The sequence below is a fragment of the Coturnix japonica genome, chromosome 1 (genome assembly GCF_054131305.1).
Source record: "Coturnix japonica strain WE chromosome 1, WE-NBRP24, whole genome shotgun sequence".
NCBI lineage: Eukaryota > Metazoa > Chordata > Aves > Galliformes > Phasianidae > Coturnix > Coturnix japonica.
In genome coordinates, this window is record NC_140663.1 from 168,949,638 (window position 1) to 168,969,303 (window position 19,666).

Sequence of the window (19,666 nt, forward strand, 5' to 3'; positions counted from 1 at the left end):
ATTTCTTCATAACTTTAAACCTAAGCTTCTCCTCTTTTAGTTTAAAGCCATTCCCCCTTGTCTTGTCACTATCGGATCACATAAAAAGTTGTTCTCCTTCCTGCTTGTAAGCTCCCTTCATGTACTGGAAGGTCACAATGAAGTCTCCCCAGAGCCCTCTTGCTGTATAAGTTGGCACAAACGATGACTTTTAAGGCCGTAAATCCTGCGTCCCCAGCAGCAGCCCTATGGCCTGGAATCTGATTAAACACTTCCTTAATACTCAGTGTTTTCTCGTGTGCTGCAGGGTATTTCTGGAGGCACAGGTTTAGTTGGTTGTTTTTTTCTTACTTCGATGTTCAATAATTTTCCCTCTGAAAAGAAGGAAGAAAAATGTCTTCGCTGTTAATCATTGATGCTGAAAACAAACATCTATTTCCTATCCCAAGACTGAACACTTGCCATATGCTGCAAAGCCAAAACTACCACTATCAGGGAAGCTCTCGTAATCTGGATTTCAATGTCATGGTTGCCCCTGTCATCAATAGAACAGATTAAATCAATGGAACCAGTGTGATACCTTTTAAATTACTCACAGTTAAATCCATTTGATATGAGCTCTTGCCCCATATGTTACGCTGCCAAAACGGGTCATTGAGCCAAGAGCCCGAAAATAACTTAATAAAGGCTTAGAGAAATGAATAGGGATAATGGCACAAAGTCACATCGCTGTGAGACCTTTAATGCTTTGAGGAATAAAACTGCTATGAATGCTTGTGCCTTCACCTGATATCCTTTGAGCATTCAGGCACGTACCATGTGTCTGGAAGGTGGAGAATTTACCGCACTGTGAATAAAAGCTGAGCCCTGGAGTTCATGCAGGTTGCATCCTCTCTAGTCAAGGACTGAGCAAAGAGCTTGAGGGCTCCCTTCTCACCTTCACTTTGCTGCCTCCCCCCCATGCCCACGTCCCTCATTGCCGCATCCCCACGGCTCCCGCACACCTCCAGGGCCGGTAACTCCACCCCCTCCGTGAGCAGCCCGTGCCGGTGTCTCACCGCTCCTGCAGAGAGGAGAAATGTTTCGGAACTGTTCCCTAATACCCAACACGAGCCTCCCGCGGAGCACCTTAAAGCCGTTCCCTCTCGACGTGCGAGCAGAGCCGACCCCCACCTGGCCACAACCTCCATTCAGGGAGATCCCCTTCCATCTCGGGCTCAGCCACGCGGTTCCATTGGCGGCCAATTGCATCCCGCGGCCGTATCGGGGCAGCGGGGAGAGGCGCGGGGAAGGCTGAGCTGGGGAGGAAGAGGAGGGAGAGCAGCGAGGAAGAGGCCGGCAGCCCGTTGTCGCGGGCCCCGCCCGGCGGGGTCAATGCCGGCACCGCGGCCGCTCCCCGATGAGACCTTTGCGGGGCTGTCGGAGACGCGGTGCCATCGTGGGGACCGTCACCTTGTGCCTGGCGGCCGGCTGGGCGCTGCAGAGTAAGTGTGCCCGCTCCCCTTCCCTCCTCCTCCTGCATGTACCGTGGGTACCCATCGCCCTTGGGTGCGATGTTTGCACTGCGGGCTGCTGCAGCTCGTTTGGGATCCAACCGGTTCAGGTGAGCCAGGAGCACCGCATGTCGCAAATACTTATCGGTGTTTAGATGTTGCGTTGCTGTGTTTGGCTCCGTGGGCTGCACGGGGAGCTCACGTTATTTGCAGATAGTTCAGTGGAAGGAGTATCTTTTTAACGTTTAACTTGCCGTCATATATTCAAAAGAATTGCCTTTATCACAGCATTAGAAGGCACTGCTGGCTCAGCTCTAGCCAGAAACAGAGCAAAAGGACTTTAAATAAACATAGGGAACAGAAAACAATCAGAGCAATTTGCAGCGGTTACCAGAAGTTCCCATCCGCTCTGTTTATCTCACGGTCACAAAGCCCTTAACATGGGTCTGCTCGGTCTCTGCTGAAGGCAGACTGAAAACAAGCACAGCCTGGGCAAGGATGCCACGGGGCTGTGGGAGGGCAGCAGGCAGAGTGAGCACAAGGAGAACCTACCAAGGGAGAATCCCAGCAGTTTGTGGTGGGAAGAGCTGAGGTCCCAGCGCTGTTCCCAGCTCAGCAGTAGCAGTCAGGCTGTGCCCAGGCCATGAGGGTGGGTGAGATGAAGCAGGAAAAGGCTGCCCCTGTGCTTTATCTGCCTTCGGTCTGGTTTGATTTCTGCAGGCAGGAAACCCAGTCTGAGCCTCTCACCAAGTGTCACTAACTTGCCATTAACTCAAAAACTACGTGCTCCAATTGAAACTCACATGGTTGGTGTTCTTCCAGATCCTCATGCAGGAAAGCCCTCATGCAAGTAGGATTATTGCAGTTACACATTAAACATAACGATCCATTCCGTTTAGCAGTTATGAACAGCTCCATAATCACATTAGTGGGAAGTATGTGGTAATTATTTCTTGGTATCCATTTTTTTTGCCTGGACGTTGGTGCAAAACAGCAACAAGGTCCCTCTGATGATGTGGGATTTATCTGCACTGGCAGGTAGCTGACTGTCCTGATGTAGCTGTTCTCTCAAACATTCCTAACACATTATTGATGTATCTGTTCTGTCAGACGTTATTGACACGTTATTCCTGATTTAAAGCCTACACGACATCTCCAGCAGCCTGCTGTGTCCCTCTCATCCTGCTGTGTCCCTCTCATCCTGCAAACGCAATTAAGTCCTTGCCAAATCTTCACGCGTTTAAGCTTGCTACAGTTCTTGCTTTGGGGGGACGATTAGTTGATAAAATAGCTTACTTTGGTCACAGTAATTAAGATCTCCATTTTAAACCTAGAACTTCAAAGGCAAGTCAGGTACCAGTGAACACAAAAGCATCTCTCGATCCATGGTATGAGGTCAATAAACCAGGCTTTGTATTTCTTCAGAATGTTTGTTGTCATTTTAGAGGGGGCATTAGGCTGACTTGGTCTGTCTGAAGTCCCTGTAAACTGGAACATCGTAATTGACTTTATAAATCATAAAGGCCATCCCTGTTTTGTTTGTTTGTTAAGTGCCTGGCAATTGAGTTGTAAATACATTACTGTGAAACACAGACTTTGGGGATGTAGGAGAAATGGAGCTTTGGACTGTTCACAAAAGACAGTTCATTTACCTCTGAGGAGGTGATGGGTTGCAGGGCCTTGAATGCTTACAAAGAAAATGCAGCACCTACTTCTCCCATACATGATAAAACGCATTAAGGATGAGGTTTATGAGAACATGATGTGATTTCCATTTCTCCATTTGAGATAATCAAAAGCCCAGAGCTTCCAGAAAGTGTCACAATTCCTTCCCAGAAAGACCCTTCCAAACTGGTTCCACCAAACACTGAAACACAAGCTGTTACTTGTAACATAGAAACATTTCTCCTGACTACAACCAAATAAAACACGTATTTAGTCTTAAGTTAGACGTGTGCATTTCTACTGTGGTCAACAGAGAGAGAAACTCCTGTCCTAAACCAGACCACTAGGATAGAATGAATTGCCCTCCCAGGAGGTCCCACCCTGCCCAGGATACACAACTGCTGCATCCCTCCTACACTCATCTCCCCTTTTGTCTTTCAGCTCCTGGAGGAGTGTCATTAATTGTCCCACAGCCCAACATCAACGCAACCGTGGCACAAAATATCCTCCTCTCTGTTGAGTACTCCTGTAGAGGCATTGCCACCGTGGAGTGGAAACATGTGTCGAGCTGGGGCACCACCAAAATTGTGGAGTGGAAAAGTGGGAGTTACATCAATATCTCCACCGGCTATAAGGACAGAGTGACTACTTTTGACAATGGTTCTATACAGCTTCTGAACGTGGGCATGACAGATGCTGGCTACTATTTTATCACAGTCACAGAGGAGTATGGAACCAATGCCTACGGCACCATCATACTCAATGTTTACGGTATGAACCTTGCAGGAGTTCTTAGCCTTACCCTGTGTTTAAACACTCATAAGCAGTTCTGTAACATCACACATTTCTCTTTGCAGAGATTATCTATGAAGATTTACATTTCGTAGCTGTTCTCTTTGCATTTCTTGCTGCGGTATCTGCCATTTTGATCTGCTTCATGTGGCTGTGTAACAAATCCCTGTACCTATTCCAGAAGAAGACACATAAGCTAACAGGTATCTAAGAATGCAGCCAAGATAGATACACGTTTTTCCAATCTGAATTCTGAGACATTTGAGCAACTCACTCATGGTTTGAGTTTCTTTCACTTTTCATAGTGCTTTTAGTCTTGTACTCAACAACTAGTGTCACATTCAGGGTTCTGAGGGACTTATTATGTGGTCAGATGCTTTGGAAAGATGTACTTTAAGCCAAATTCTAGATGAGTAACCTGGAGTTAATATTAAAAATGTCTCAGCTATTAAAATGGAGTTGTTAATTTTGGAATGCTGACCTTCCCATCCATTTCCCAATCAATAATTTCATCCTTTCATTTGCAGCAAGTACAACTGAAGAAATTGAATTGGAAACCATTGAGTGTTAGCCAAGGACTCTCTCATAACAAAAATAACAACTACCTCAGGAAAAAGTATTGGCAAGGAAAGCAAGAAGGAACCTACAAGGTAAAGTATTTGCGACTACCATAGAAAATTATTGACTTACAGAGCTCATAGGACCTGAAATCAGCAGTGTCTGATGGAGTTGTTTTGACCTGTTAGGATCTGGGCTCTGCTAGTCAGAGTTCGTGTTCGTGACTGAGTACAGACACATTTTTGTGGCTAACTAATAAAATCTACAGCCTCTGCCACTCCTAAAAACAAGCAATCAATAATATCTACCTGTAAGGAAATGATAGTGTTCCTGAAGGACACTTGCATTTTGGCTACAGCAAGACAGAACGGCCATTACGATAGACCTACATAATAAATTCAATGTCTAATTGCAATATTACATGACAAAATTACCCACAAGGATTTCTTCCTATTTATTATGCATGTGCTGCTACTTTCAGTCATAAGGAATTTCCCGAAGCTCTGAACACAAACTGTAATTCTCTCTCAGTCAAAACTGACATTGAAATAATGCCAAGATGGTCAAAGTTCCACTGCCTGTGCTTCCAACTGTTTACACTGCCCAGGGACATAAAACACACATTTTATGACATTACTAAGAAAGGCTGTCGAACAAGGAACTGCGCACAGGCACCGAAGGTGATGCTGTCTGAAATGGAGGATAGAAAACTGACCCCACACCAGTGGAGTGGCTTAAAATGTAAGAGGCTGAGGGCTAGTCTGTGTCTATAGACACCACGTGGCTTTTTGAGCTTTGCTGCTGCTACTGCCTCTTTTACACTTCAGCTCACTTGCCTCATAAAGCTTTTACAAGTCATAGAGTCATAGAATTGTTTGAGTTGGAAGGGACCTTTCAAGGCCATATGGTCCAACTCCCCTGCAGTGAACAGGGACGCCTACAGCTTGATGAGGTTCTTAGAGTCCCTAATCCCGTCTGACCTTGAGTGTCTCCAGGCATGGATGGGCATCCACCGCCTCCCTGGGGTGACAGTTCCCCTCTTCTCAAGGACAGCTGTGCTCAGAGCTGAGGTACCACAGGTTTGATCCACAAAAACAAAGCATTTCCTATCAAGTGCACAACAGTGCAGATAGGAACCAGAAAAGCTTTTTCCAAAGCACTTGGAACAAAATGCTTCATTCTAGGGCTGACTTTTCTGCACAGGCCATTTGCAGTGCAGAGGACCTTACACCCACTCATAAATTCAGGTGTTAGATTCAGCTGGTTGCTCCTTCCTGCATCCAGGAAGCAAGAAACTGAAAAATAAATGAATATCTCAGATATAAAACACAGCTCAGTGAAGGAACATTTGGTACCAGTTCTTCACACTAAGGATGTATTGCCAGTCCTCTGCATGTCTGAGTGAATTCAACTTCAGTGACACAGAAGCTGAAAGTGTTCCCTTTAACTTCTTGAAGTTTGAAGCACTCTGTAAGGCATTCTTGTAGCATTCAGAATACTTTTCCTGTATATCTCTTTCTGTTTATTAATTCCCAAGTATTAGAACTTAAACATGAAGCGACTAAGCTAAGCTGAGCACATAGCTAGAGTTGCTTAGAAAACATGATAAATGTAGCTGACATTTAAGACCATTTCTTGCCTACTAACATTTACTTGAATAAATGTGACAAGTCAGAAAACATACGCAGGCATGGATGCCCTGACTTGAAAGCTGGAATGAGCCCTTATGGTGTAGATGCACTGTAAAAGCAAAGAGAAATTTCCAACTCGCATAGCAGAGCCCTGCAGAGAAGGACCTGGGGGTCCCAGTGGATGAAAACCTTAACATAAACCATCAATCTGCTCTTCAGCACCTGAAAGCAAATGGCATTCCAGGCTCCATCAGAAAAGGGGTGGCCAGCAGGGACAGGGAGGTGATTGTCCCTCTCTACTCTGTCTTTCTAAGTGCTGTGTCCAGGTCTGGGGTTCCCAATACAAGAAACAGGGAGCTGCTGGAGAGGTTCCAGAGGAGGTCCACAAAGATTATCAGGGGGCTGGAACACCTCTCCAAGTCTGTCTCAGTTTAGAGGTCGTATCAGCCTGTTTTCCACCAGTACTGAGTACTCACTGATTCCTCTCTTTAAAGGCACTCTGCAGGCTCCTAACCACATGGCGTTGTTACTAACAGCCAAGCCTGAAAGTCTAAACAACTTTCTGTGCTCATAACGTGCTTGCACTTCTGAAACAAGATGATCCCTCTGCGCCCTTCTTTTTGCCCCAGAAGGAAACAAACCCTGCAAACACGACAACTTAGTAGCTCCAAAGTGATTACTTGGTAATGAAGTGCTTCATTGGCAAACAGGCCACTGCTCCATGCAGATTTGTCAGTTTAGGTTGAAAACAGTGAAATTACAGATCAATTTGTTTCATACCTACATCTGATTTGGAGTGAGATCTGATGTGCTGCCAAGAGTCAAAACAGCTTTACTGCAGTAAGGTGCAAGACCTGCATCAGTCTGGGAGCTGCACTGCCACCCCTTGTTCAGTAAGGAGCAAAACCCCACCTGCTAGCCAAGCAATATGGGAACAGGTATCACAGCTGTTGTGATTCAGCCACCTCAAGATGATCAAGAGACCTGTGTGCTACTTTCAACTATTACTTTTTCTATTTCATGAATTATCCACGACACCTTATGAGAAATGCTTTTCTCTCCCACAGACCAGTTGCACAGAATTAAGAACTTCAAGGAACTGAAATAACAGTATGTTCCACAATGGAAAATTTCAACACAGTATAATAGCTGCTTTGGATACACACTAAACAGCAGTTGCTTAATAGGTATTTCTAACAGCTATTTCACGTTGCTCAAGAACATAGCAAAATAACAACTGTCACTACAGAAATACGATGGTTTAATTCAAGCATGTTCTATGTGCAAAAAGTTCTCTTCTATATATGTATGTATATACACACCTTGTAACACAGTATGGATGAAAGTCTTAACCAGCTTACACAGGGCAGTTTCAAAAAGACCTTTAGCCATTAATGACAAAACAAAAGTGGGCAAAACTTCAGTAGAAACATCAAGGCAGCTATAATTACAGCAAAGGAAGAGAAAGAAAGAAAGAAAATTACCTCTTTAAGACCTCAACAGAGCTGACCTCTATGAGAATACCATCGTTCTTCTGAATGGCAGTGAATGCCAGGGCAGAAATAAAAAGAACAGGATGACTATGGAGATCCAAGGCTTCTTGCATGGGTTACCTGCTCTGTTCCCAGTCTGTTCTTTCTGGACATGAATTTACACACACAAAAGTTACACAAAAATTCAAACTGGCAGGAGAATTTTATACATAGGTAAAGTTCATTTCCTCTACATCCAGAAATTGCAAGCAACGTAACTGTAAAAATCTATTCAGCAAAAGCAGAGGCTGTAAAGGAAAAGGTGTCATTTTGAGCAGGCTCCTTTCATACAGCAAAGGGCTCCTTAACTCCATTTAATAAACAAAAAACACATTAGTCTCTCAGGTATGTTGATCCAGGTAGAGCAGCCTGCAAAGGTACAGCTGGAAGGAGCTTTCTGAAGAAGCTGTATTCTACCCATCATTGATAATGCTTTATTATAAACCCTACAACAGATGCATCTGTACAGGAAATACATTTGGTTTTGTTTTCTTGTATAGCCCCACAGGCTACATTATCTTTTGTTGCACAGGCAGCACAGCAGTGACTCAAAGCCCCCACGAAGAGACTGAGAGCTTATCAGCATGGAGTTAAGGCTGCCATGAGCAGCTCCATTTTATACACGAAGTTGCGCCCTTCCATTTTATTCCACTGGACTTCCTTGAAGGGCCCTCGAAGGTGGTTCCATTTGTTGTCCTGCAGTACGTCGCCTTTGGGGAGATCTTTGCACTGACTCCGTGGAAACTGAACCATAACTTTGCTGCCACTTTCAGGACCGTTACGTACTGTGATAAACAAAGATTTTATGAGTGTTTTTACACATTACAAGTTCCTCATGTTAAATATCCTTCCTCAGGTATGCAGTACATTATTTTTAGTCAATTCCAAACACGCTGGACACAAATGACAGATTGTCTCACGTACATTTATGTTGTAAAAGCTGCTACTTTTGATTTGCTCTCATTGATTTCATGCTTTTTCTCTACAGTTTTTCTGTTGGCACTGCTCTTTGCTAAAGCAAACCAAAGAAACATTTGACAAACAATCCATGGATAGACCTTACACGTGAATGGCAAGGAAAAATAGCCTTGATCATAGATTTCTACTGGATATCTCTGAAATGGAGAGGAATGAAGTCAGGACTGCTGTTATTATCAAACTGCATGACTGGTGGAGAGAGGGTGCTATTCTCTATGTCTTGGTGGCAGGTTTTTTGCTTGTGTTTCTTTGGTGTTTTTCCTTTTTTTCCTTTTGGTGGTGGTGGGCTCATGATTTGCTTAAGCAGGTAATGCTTGGCTTTCCCAAACATTACACTTGTGGCAGCAGATGAAAACTGCTGTATGACCACCTCAGATCTGGGAATCAGTTTGTGCCCATGGTTGGGTGCCACTGAAAAGAGCCTGGCTTCATTCTCACTGCACTCACCCTCCAGGTATTTATGGACATTAATGATGTCACCTTACCCCTCAGCCTCCTCTTCTCCATGCTGAACAGTCCTAACTCCCTCAGCCCTTCCTCACAGGAGAGATGCTCCAGTCCCTCAATGGTCCTTGTGGCTGTTTGTTGGAATCACTCCAGCACATCCACGCCTCTCCTGTACTGGAGAACTCAGCACTGAACTCCAGCTGTGGCCTTACCAGTGTTAAGCAGAAGGGAAAGATCCCTTCCTTCAACCTGCTGGAAGGCTCTGTGTGATGTAGTATGGGAAACTGCTGGCTTTTGACATCAGGACACATTCTGGCACTTGTGGGCAGCTTGCTGGTGTCTGGGCTTGTTCCTCCCCATGTGCAGGACTCAGCACTGCCCTGAGGTTCCTGCCAGCCCAGATTTCAATGCATCTCTTAGGATGGCAGCACACACATCATCACCATCAACTACTTCTCATTTATGTATCGCCAGCAAACCTGCCCCAACATCCTGCTGCTCTAAGCAGCCACGATCCTAGCACTGAACTCTGGGGTACACCACACTTGTGGCATCCAGCTGGATTTTGTGGCTGAGGATCACAACCTTTTGAGCCTGGCATTTCAGCCAGCCTAGCTTCTATTCCATCACTCTGTCAATCAAGGGGGATGTTGGTGTACAGTCTCAAAAATCCTGCTAAAACATAGAACATCCATTGTTCTCCCCTCACTTACTGACTTAGTTATCTCAGTGTAAAAAGCTCTTTGGGCTCATTGAGTGTAATTTCTCCTTCATAAGCTGATGTCAGCTACTCCTTACATACACCTTATGAGCTTAATATGTTTGGAAACTGCTGCGTCTTTTTTACCCTCTCATGTTCTTAGTAACTGCAGCTAAGCTGACCAGATTGTAGTTTCCTATTCTTCATTAATATATGACACAGGCCTTCTGTTAGTCTTCAGGAATCTCTCCTGATCAACATGACCTTTAATGGATCATCAAGAGTGGATTTACAGTGACATTAACCAGGTCCCTCAGTGGTCAGACACATCCTACATGATTCTTTGTTCTAAATTCACAGAATCATCATTTAACCTCAGTAAGGAGGGTCAAGTTAACTCTGTGATCCAAGTCAAGGGGACGTGGGATTCCTGAAGGTCAGTCTTAAGACCAAAGGAAAGAAGACATCAGGTACCCCAACATTCTCCATGTCCTGAGCTACCAGATCCTGTCCCCACCTGGCAGCAGGCCCAGGCTTTTCCTAGGGTTTCTTTTGCTGCTTGGTAAAGTACTCATTCTCTTTAGGTGCCGATTCCAAGCACAAGAGATAGTTTCTAGAATATTTTGCTCTAAGTTATCATTGTTCTATAATATCCTGGAGACTGATTTTAGAGGAAAACTTAAAAATCCTTTAGAACTTAAGAATTTTGTACACATTTGAAATAGAAAGTATTACCTGAAATGGCATAGTCTCCATTTGGTGACGCTACGGTTATTGCAGATGCATTGCCAATACTCTCCACTGGCCCCAGGCCAACGTGATTACTGAAGCTCAGCACGTGCCATCCCATCACTTTTGCAAGCTGCTGAACTGCATGTACTTGGTGCTGCGACATCTGAAAGGTGACAACAGGTTCGTTTTCTCATCAGTATTTGCACACCGCAAAATGAAATGCAGAGCAACTGTGACTGTGGGTTGTTTTGTGTGGCTTTTTGTTGTTGTTTGAGTTTCTTTTCTTTGTCTGCTTTTGTTCTTTTGGTTTTGGTGGCTGTTTTGGAGTTTGTTTGTTTAAAAAAAACATGTTATACATGTCAGCACAGCTTTGTAGGCAGAGGCGACCACTGTATCAAGTACACTATGCAACCAGATGACTGTTTTAAGTACTGCTTTCAACTAACAAGAAAATTACCCAGCTGTTATGAAAAGGATTTTGAAACATTTTTCTTGGATAAAGACCTTTGCTGTAAAATATCTAAAATATCTTTGCAAATATATATTAACATTGCAAACTCAAATAAAGGCCGAGGTTCTCTGGCACACGATTATCTCCAATAACGCTCAAGGGCTTTAAGCTTTGAACTTCAACAACTTACAAGTTTAGAAGTGAATGTCTTTCCACATCAAAACATAACCCTTGTCACAAAGAATAACCCAACACTGTCAGCACTTCTCTGAAAAAGTCTAAAAACACGTCTTCATGAAGAGATACCATCGGTAGAATCTGTTTCAACTTGTTTTCTTTGTGTTCTGGAGTTTGATGCAACTGCAACAGGCCAAGCACTGTTATTAAAGACCTGTATTTTGACTATTTACAATGTTTATTAGTGAGACTGTCACTTCTGAACAGAACCAGCAGCTTGTTCTATGCAATTAACGAGCCTCAGTTCGAATATCAGCTGATTTAGTAATGGTTGTTGCAATGCAATCATTAACAACACAGCGCTGAAATGACAGTAATTGTGGGCTCATTAAGATCTCTGGATTGGATTTGGTTACAGTAAGCTTAATAATATCAAGTACCTTGTAGCCTGCTCTCACTGGTTTGTTCTGAAGTCAGCAAGAATGCTATCGCTCTGATAACGAGTATCAGTATCATTAGTATTTTTAATGGAAGGGGAAAAAATTGATTGCTGCTAGTGACCTGGTATGGCACTTCAGTAGCAGTTGCTAAATGCAGTATACAAACACATCCGGTCATTTACCTTTTCTCTGGCAGTAACTTCATTTCAAGTTTCCTAATGTTCCTTACACAGATAAAGGAGAGATTCCCACTTCTGTCCCCCAAAATAGGAGAAGAAAAGGAAAAGCAAAGTATATGAGTATACCTGAGATAAAAGGAAATCCTGCAGTTCTTGCTCTTGATGAGACAGTGTAATAACTCTTCCATCTCTGTGCACTACTCTGATTTGCTCAACTCCGATATTGAGTTGTAGTTGAATGGATCTTTGAAGAAAAGATAAACATTTATTCAAAATGTATTATAACACCTCAGAAAATAGAAAGCTTGTTCAAGGAAGAGTTCTGTGTTCTAATTAATTGATAAGAACTCTAAGACAAGGATAGTGCAAAGCCCGTGGAATACAATAACAACTTTAAACACCTCAATTATATCATTCGCTACAACATTCCCCTGTATGCTGCATGGCAAATCTATTCCATGGCACATTCCCAGGACTGGTCCACTGCTTGTTCAAGTCAAGGAACCTCCTGAGGTGCCTTACAGCTCCCTCCCTGCCACTGTGACCATCTCTTTCCAGAAAACAGGAAAATTTACTAAGGGCCAGAGGGCCACTAAGATGATCAGAGAGCTGGAGCACCTCTCCTATGAAAAAAGGTTGAGGGAACTGGGCTTGTTTAGCTTGGGAAAGAGAAGGCTCCAGGGAGACCTTGTTGTGGCCTTCCAATACTTGAAGGGAGCTTATAAATAGGAAGGGGGGTGGCTGTTTATGAGGGTGGATAGTGATAGGACAAGGGGAATGGTTTTAAACTGAGACAGGGGAAGTTTAGATTAGATATTAGGAGGAATTTTTTCACACAGAGGGTGGTGACACACTGGAACAGGTTGCCCAAGGAGACTGTGGATGTCCCATCCCTGCAGGCATTCAAGGCCAGGCTGGATGTGGCTCTGGGCAGCCTGGTCTGGTGGTTGGTGACCCTGCACATAGCAGGGGGGTTGAAACTGGATGATCATCGTGGTCCTTTTCAACCCAGGCCATTCTATGATTCTATGAAAACTGCAACACGCCACTTGTACATGCTGTGCTACTGCAATGTCAGTTTACAAATAGAAAGATGCACGTGCTTTCATACTTACTTGCATATCTGTTCATATCCTTGAGAAGTTATTAGAACTTTAACACTGGATTCATAAACATCATTTATATTTGACCAGTGGGCCTGAATCTGAGGATCTTCAATACGACTAGCCAGACTGTCAATGGTTCGAGCAGTTCTAGAGGAAAAAGGATACATTCCACTCAAAATAATATTGCTAATTTGTGCTGTTATCTTCTTTAAAGGAAATGAGCCAGTGTATTTCAAAATTCCAGCTGCAAATTAAATATGGCCATTTACTGTATATATTCCACATATACTCTGCAGAAGTATTGATGTGATATTACACAGTATCAACTGCACAGCAAAGAACTTTAAAAAGGATAACTACGAGCAGCCTCCATCACAGCTGTCACAGACCTCACTAGTAAGAAACATTCAGATTTCTCTAGCCAAGTATTGTGTGGTCATACGTTGTTATTCTTCATACTTAAACAGACAAAGAAGTAGAAACCGAACACTGAAAAACATCCTGTTTTCCACAGTGTCACATTTCATTACACAGCTCGTGACCTACCTGCGCCTCAGAAAGATGTGTTTTGCCTGTTTTATGATCTTTTCCAGAAGCCCTTCATTTGTCTGCAAGGCAGTGATTTCATTTTTATCAAAAGCCTGTGGTCCTGCTAGTCTCATTCTCTTGTGGCCAAAAGGGGCACTTGCTGGATGTGGCATCACCGTGGAGCTCAAAGTTTGCTTGTGACACTGGAAACAATTGTTAAAAGAGAAAGCGACCAAATTAACACAAATACAAGATTTAATATGCATACGCCAATACAATGCTTCACATTAGATCTTAGAACTTTGCCACTGCACATGACTTCATGGCTCGTGGAGCCACGCACTATGGGTAGGAACACTTTCTGGAACATGCTTTTACAACTGCTTAGACATCTGCACTTTCTCGGATCAGGAAGGATGCACACCTCCTGCCTATTTCTCCAGGTCTTCCCATTCAATTGTATGACAATCTAAAGCACTGAAGCAATAGTCAGACCTCAACTGAAGCACAGTTACTGCAGGCATTTATTGTTCTTTTCTCATGGAAGTATAGTCCAAATCAATACTCAATTCATTACGTACTTGACAAACACTAATTAAACACAGAGGTAGAAAAGGGAAACTGATGAGCTGGAGAAATCCTTGCATAGCTTTTCACAAGTGAGCAGCCGGGCTTAAAGTTATGTTCAGAACTAGCGTTCCATGAAAGCATTGCTGGAACTCCTTAGTCACTATTGCATAGTAAAGCAGATCAGCAGGTTGCTTCACAGAAATGGACAGAAATGTACTGGCCTCTAGTGGCCATCTGTTATTATAGCAGCACAAAACAAAACTAAAAGCCAAAAAAAGCCCCCTCCAATACTGGACCATGAATGCATTACCTCTCTGATAAGTTGATGCAAATTATGTTCCAGAACATAGAGATGATCCTCGGGATTCTGTTTTTCTGAAGTGGACTTCTGTGACTTTTTGTCATTGGAAGAGTGACACAGAGAAATAGACAACTGCAAGCCTGTGCAAAGCAGGTTTTAAAGGATTACTGAAAATATAATAAGGACATGGTTTCCAAGCAGACTGTTGAGATCTTATTCTTCACCTTATATAGACACTGGCTCTACAACCAACATTCACTATCTCAAAGGGAAAAAAAATAGAAATAAAATGATGGAGAATGCAACAGCAAAAGCAGGTAACACTTATTGCTCACTGAAGGCCAGCTACCTCAATGGATTTATTTCATAACTACTTCTGTAACTCAAACCCGCATACAGAGGAAGAAGGTTTCTTCATAAGCAGTTGCGTATCCCTTGTATGAATTCAGCAGCTCTGACCCATCTTCATCTTCTCTAATTGTTCACATTGAAGAGTATCAGCCTTCATTCTACAGATAGCCCATTAACTCACCACTAAAGTTTCACCCACACGAAGCAATGATTTATGCAAAGCTCCACAATGTGCACCTGTCATTACAGCTGACAGAACGATGTTAAGTACTACCGACAAAAAACAACAATCTGTATAATAACATAAGAGCCAACTAGAAAACGAAGTATATTAGTTGAATTTTACTATAATTAGCAAGTAAAATTTTGGGAAACTCTGCTTTTCAGAACCTTTGAGAAGCAAGTTTGACAGTTTTTGCCTTGTTTCCTAAAGAAAAAAAACAACCAAAGTCACATAAAACAGAACTTCAGTCTGTATTTAAGCAAGTTTTCCTACCTGGGAAAGGCTGAGAGATGATCTGATTTTTCACAACAATGTGAGGAATTTGTGATTTAATTTGAACAGCTTCTCGTGACAGCTGGGCAAAGATTTCTTTACACAGGAGAACATTCTGTGCAGTCTCCAGTTTTGTTTGCCAGTGCGGAGTACCTGAAAATACAAATACATGACTTCAGAAAAGAGAAGCTGCCTTCTTGTTCAGATACCAGATATTCTGCAGCAGTTGCCTGAATGTCATTGCTAGAGTAATAAGGTGGTATTAATGGTTTTAAATTGAGACTGGGGAGGTTTTGATTAGATATTAGGAGGAAGTTTTTCACACAGAGGGTGGTGACACACTGGAACAGGTTGCCCAAGGAGGCTGTGGATGCCCCATCCCTGCAGGCATTCAAGGCCAGGCTGGATGTGGCTCTGGGCAGCCTGGTCTGGTGGTGTCGACCCTGCACACAGCAGGGGGTTGAAACTGGGTGATCATTGTGGTCCTTTTCAACCCTGGCCATTCCACAATTCTACAATTCTTCTACAAATTGAGTATTTATCAGAATTTATTTAGTTTAAATAAGAATATTCTTGTCCACTCTTCTTTAAAGCTTTATGTGAGAATTTTCAAATTAAACATCACCCACAAACCTATTTTGTGACAACATGCCCTGAAAATAACATACCTGGTTTTGATTTTGGCATGGGTCTTTTGAAGAGATTGACTGTCCCAAGGTCACCAATGTCTGGAGCTTGTTTCTGAATAGAAACCTATGTGGAAAAATAAAAATAAAAGGTTATCTCAAGTTTATTCTTCATTGCAAACATGCAAACAGCATAAAAACAATGCTATTCCGTTATAGTTTCTGACAAACCTTTATGTAGGCTGATCCCTCTAAATCACTAGGGATTTGAACATCCAAAGGACAGTAATCCTCAGGTATCTTTTTATCCAGGTCAATGTCGGTGTTTTTGATCACCTCGAATGTGCCATGATGAAGGAAAAGGGAACCTAATCAAAGAACAAAGACATGTATAGCAGAATCCTAAAATCATCCAGGTTGAAAAAGATCTTCAAGATTATCAAATGCAGCCATCCATCTCATCTACCAAATCCCATCACTAAACCATGTCCCTTGGTACATGTCCATACATCTGTTACGTATCTCCAGAGGGGGACACCACCACCTCCCTGGACAGCCCTTTCCAGCCTTAAACTACCCATTCCATGAAGAAACTCTTCTCAGTATCCAATCTAATTTCTCTTGACACAACTTAGGATGCAAGGAAATGGTCTCACCACTTGTCACCTGAGAAAAGAGACCAACACTCTCCCTGCTGTAATCTGTAACCTCCTTCCAGGTAGTCATAGGGAGCCCTGAAGTTTCCCCTCAACCTTCTCCAGACTACAAGAGCCCACCTCTCTCAACCACTCCTCATAATTCTCGTTTTTTTAGTCCCTCTGGCTTTGTGCTTCTGAGAACACATCCGATCAACTCCATGTCTTTCTTGTAGCAAAGGGCACAAAACTGAACCCAGTACTCAAGGTGTGGTCTCACCAATACTGCATGGAAGGGGACAATCCTTTCCCTAGCCCTGCTGCTGCTCTATTTCTGATGCAGGCCAGGATTCCATGGGCCTTCTTGGCCACCTAGGCACACTGCTGGTTCACGTTCAGCTGCCTTCTACCCAGCATCTCAGGTCCTTTTCTGCCAAGCAGCTTCTCAGACAGTCTTCCCACACCTGTATTACTGCACAGAGTTTGATGCGACCAAGAGCAGCACCTGCCATATAACCTTGAGACTCAAGGAGAGTCATAGCTACAGCTTAATCATTAACAAAAGAAGAACAGCTCTAATTCTCTTTCTCCACCTTAGCTACTAGGACAGGTGCCCAAAATAATTGGTTTAGATGCCTGCTTTATACCTATACCTCAGAGACAGAGATGAAATTCATATAATAACGCATTATTATTCATGATTCATACATAATGCACGTAATACTGTATATTCTTAGTATCAGTTCTCAGAAGTTACAACAGAAGTAATGAATCTGCGTTCATGGAAAAATAAAAGATACTCCTCAACTTAAAAATGATTCACAGATCTTTTGTGTACAAGGCCTCCTTGTCAGCAGACCACTTCTCAGCCCATTGAGAACTGTTCTGTAAAGCAATCTTTACTAAAACTCATCTCACCTTTAAAATCACTTTCTAGGTTAAGGATGGTGGGATGTTTTCCCTGATAATAAAACAAGCGTCCTCTTACAATTCAGTCTCATAATTATGTATTATTAACTGACATGTATTATTGAAGATAGTCCGTCTGGGTTTTTTTTTCCAGCTTAAAACACTCTTTGTACAATCTAAATATTCATTTCTGTGTAAAAACAAACCCCTGACTGCATACCTGCACTTCTGTAGCTCAGATCACCAAGAATTTTGTCGCCCACTTTTCTCAGCTTCCAGTGTTGTCTCAGTCTTAGTAGTTCTGAGTTGAAATCTCTTTGTCGCTTATTTTCCTGGTTTTCTGCCACTGATTTGGATAACCTTTCCGCTCCTTTTAGCAGGATCTGAGCTGCACCTGCTAATGACTTCTTCTTTGAAATCAACTGTAGAAACTGAGGATTCTAGGAGGAAAACAAAACCCAATAAACCTGTCACAGTTTCTGCTGGGACAGAGTTGATTTTCTTAACAGCGTCTGGTACGATGCTGTGTTTTGGCTGTGGGAGAGAAACAATGTTGATAATACATCAATGTTTTATCTGTTGCTGAGCGGCGTTCAACAGAGCCAACAATGTTTCAGCTTCTGACACTGCGCTGACAGTAAGGCAGCTTTTGTAGGATGCTGAGTAGAATTACTTTCACGTCAGTATGACATGGCCACAAGAAGCACTTTGATTTACAACTCCAAGAAGCCTCTGAGCTCAGCATCCTTTCCCACTCTGAGCCCTCCCCACTTACCATACAGCACAGCAAAAAGGCACCGTGTGGAATACTACCAGATCTTCTATTTATCACTCACACAAAAAAGCCTCAAAACCTTCAGTATGAACACACAGGAGATGCATAAGCTGCAATGTACCTGCTTGGGAGGAGGAGGGTCCTGCACCACTGGATCCAGGGTCATGAACTTCTTATCTTTAACGATGCTGAGGACATCGTACAGCACACACATTTCAGTCAGGGCACTTCTTAAGTTGTTTCTCACAGAGTCCCAAGGCCAGAGGGACGGCTGAAACTTCACCAACCCTGAAAACAAAACAAATACAGACATAAGGTATGTTTTAAGAATGAGTCTTACACCCTATCTTTTTACAAACCTTCACAAAAGCATAAAACACAACGTGATACATGGATTTACCTTGTCTCCCTTTCACCAAGGTATTTCCTAGAACTCTGTCAGCAGTATTACAGAATCATTTGAGTGAGAAGGGACCTTTAAGGGTCATTTAGTCAAACTGCCCTGAAATGAACAAGGACCCCTACAGCTACAACACGTTACTTAGAGCCCTGTCCAGTGTGACCTAGAGGTCTTCAGAGACATCAGCATCTCCCTGGACAACCTCTTTCAGTGCCTCACCGCCCTTAGTGTAAAAAAAACTTATATTCAGTCTAAATTTCATTCTTTAAGTTGGAAATCATTTTCCTTGGTCCTGTCACAACAAACCCTGCTTAAGAGCCTGTCCCTTCTCTTGCCCCCATTTAGACACTGAAAGGCTGCTCTCTGGTCTCGCCGCAGCCTTCCCTTCTCCAGGCTGAACAGAAGCTTGGAGAACTGAGCCGAGCTCTCATAGGAGAGATGTTCCATCACTCGGATCAATTTTGTGGCCCTCCTCTGGATGCATCCAACAGCTCCATGTCTGTCCTGTACTGAGGACTGCCCATCTGGACACAGTGCTCCAGGCGAGGTCACAGAGTGTAGAGCAAAGGATCAGGATCACCTCCCTTGCCCCGCTGGCCGTTGGCTCTCTGGCCTGCTAGGCAACACTGCTGGCTCACGTCTAGGCTGCCATCCCCCAGCACCCCCAAGCCCTTTCCAGCAGGGCTGTGCTCTATCACCCCCCAGCCTGCAGGGACAGCAGTGTCTGCCATGCCGCAGGAGCAGACCTTGCACTACGCTGCAGGGAACCTCACCAGGCACACCGGCCGCACAGAGCAGCTCTGGGGTCTGCAGGCCTCGGGCATCCACCCCACCCGGCCTGCTCGCTCCTCACCTTCCTCATCCTCCGCCTCGTTCTGCTCGGCCCAGGCGCGGCCCGCCGAGCCCGGCTCGTCCTCCTCAGAGCCGGAGCCCTGGCTGAAGTCGATGCGCTGCGCCAGGCGGGCCAGGTTCTGTGACATGGAGAGGGGCTGCAGGTAGGTCTCGCTGCCATCCAGCCCCACCTCCTGCACTTGTTTCTCACACGCCGACTCGATGCTGATACGCACGGCCGGCACACCCGCCATCTTGGCTCGCCCTCCTCGCCTCCTACGGGTGCCGGGCGGAGCCGCGGGCCGAGCGCGATCGGCTGTTTCCGGCTGCCACGGGAACGCCCCGGCCGCGGCCTTGAGCTCAACCCCAACCCTCACCCACAGC

The 19,666-nt window shown here is 43.9% G+C and overlaps 2 protein-coding genes and 1 long non-coding RNA gene across 6 annotated transcripts; 1 reads left to right on the forward strand and 2 right to left on the reverse strand.

Moving 5' to 3' along the window:
- Positions 1 to 306: 306 nt before the first annotated feature.
- LOC146762856 (uncharacterized) lies at positions 307 to 1,062 on the reverse strand. The gene is made up of 2 exons (XR_014942242.1): positions 984 to 1,062; positions 307 to 353 (listed from the first exon to the last, which is right to left on the reverse strand). It is a non-coding gene; the product is annotated as an uncharacterized LOC146762856 (long non-coding RNA).
- Positions 1,063 to 1,274: 212 nt separating this feature from the next.
- On the forward strand, positions 1,275 to 11,092 carry VSTM5 (V-set and transmembrane domain containing 5). Of its 4 annotated transcripts, none has more exons than XR_014942237.1 (5): positions 1,275 to 1,463; positions 3,579 to 3,908; positions 3,995 to 4,132; positions 4,457 to 4,579; positions 7,186 to 11,092. XR_014942237.1 is itself a non-coding variant. In XM_085536474.1 (4 exons), the coding sequence occupies exons 1-4, from the start codon at positions 1,379 to 1,381 to the stop codon at positions 4,498 to 4,500; spliced, it is 597 nt and encodes a 198-aa protein (XP_085392600.1). In that variant the 5' UTR covers positions 1,275 to 1,378; the 3' UTR covers positions 4,501 to 7,597. The 4 variants fall into 4 exon arrangements, 1 of the variants encoding a protein (XP_085392600.1); XR_014942238.1 differs by having other exon boundaries at positions 8,639 to 11,092; XR_014942239.1 differs by having other exon boundaries at positions 6,613 to 7,597.
- Positions 7,363 to 19,562, reverse strand: MED17 (mediator complex subunit 17). Its single transcript, XM_015852308.3, has 12 exons — positions 19,305 to 19,562; positions 18,173 to 18,339; positions 17,497 to 17,716; positions 15,964 to 16,100; positions 15,775 to 15,859; positions 15,107 to 15,259; positions 14,269 to 14,399; positions 13,407 to 13,591; positions 12,870 to 13,007; positions 11,881 to 11,998; positions 10,511 to 10,670; positions 7,363 to 8,435 (listed from the first exon to the last, which is right to left on the reverse strand). Exons 1-12 carry the CDS (start codon positions 19,534 to 19,536, stop codon positions 8,230 to 8,232), a joined length of 1,932 nt encoding a protein of 643 aa, XP_015707794.1. The 5' UTR covers positions 19,537 to 19,562; the 3' UTR covers positions 7,363 to 8,229.
- Between the last annotated feature and the right edge of the window lie 104 nt (positions 19,563 to 19,666).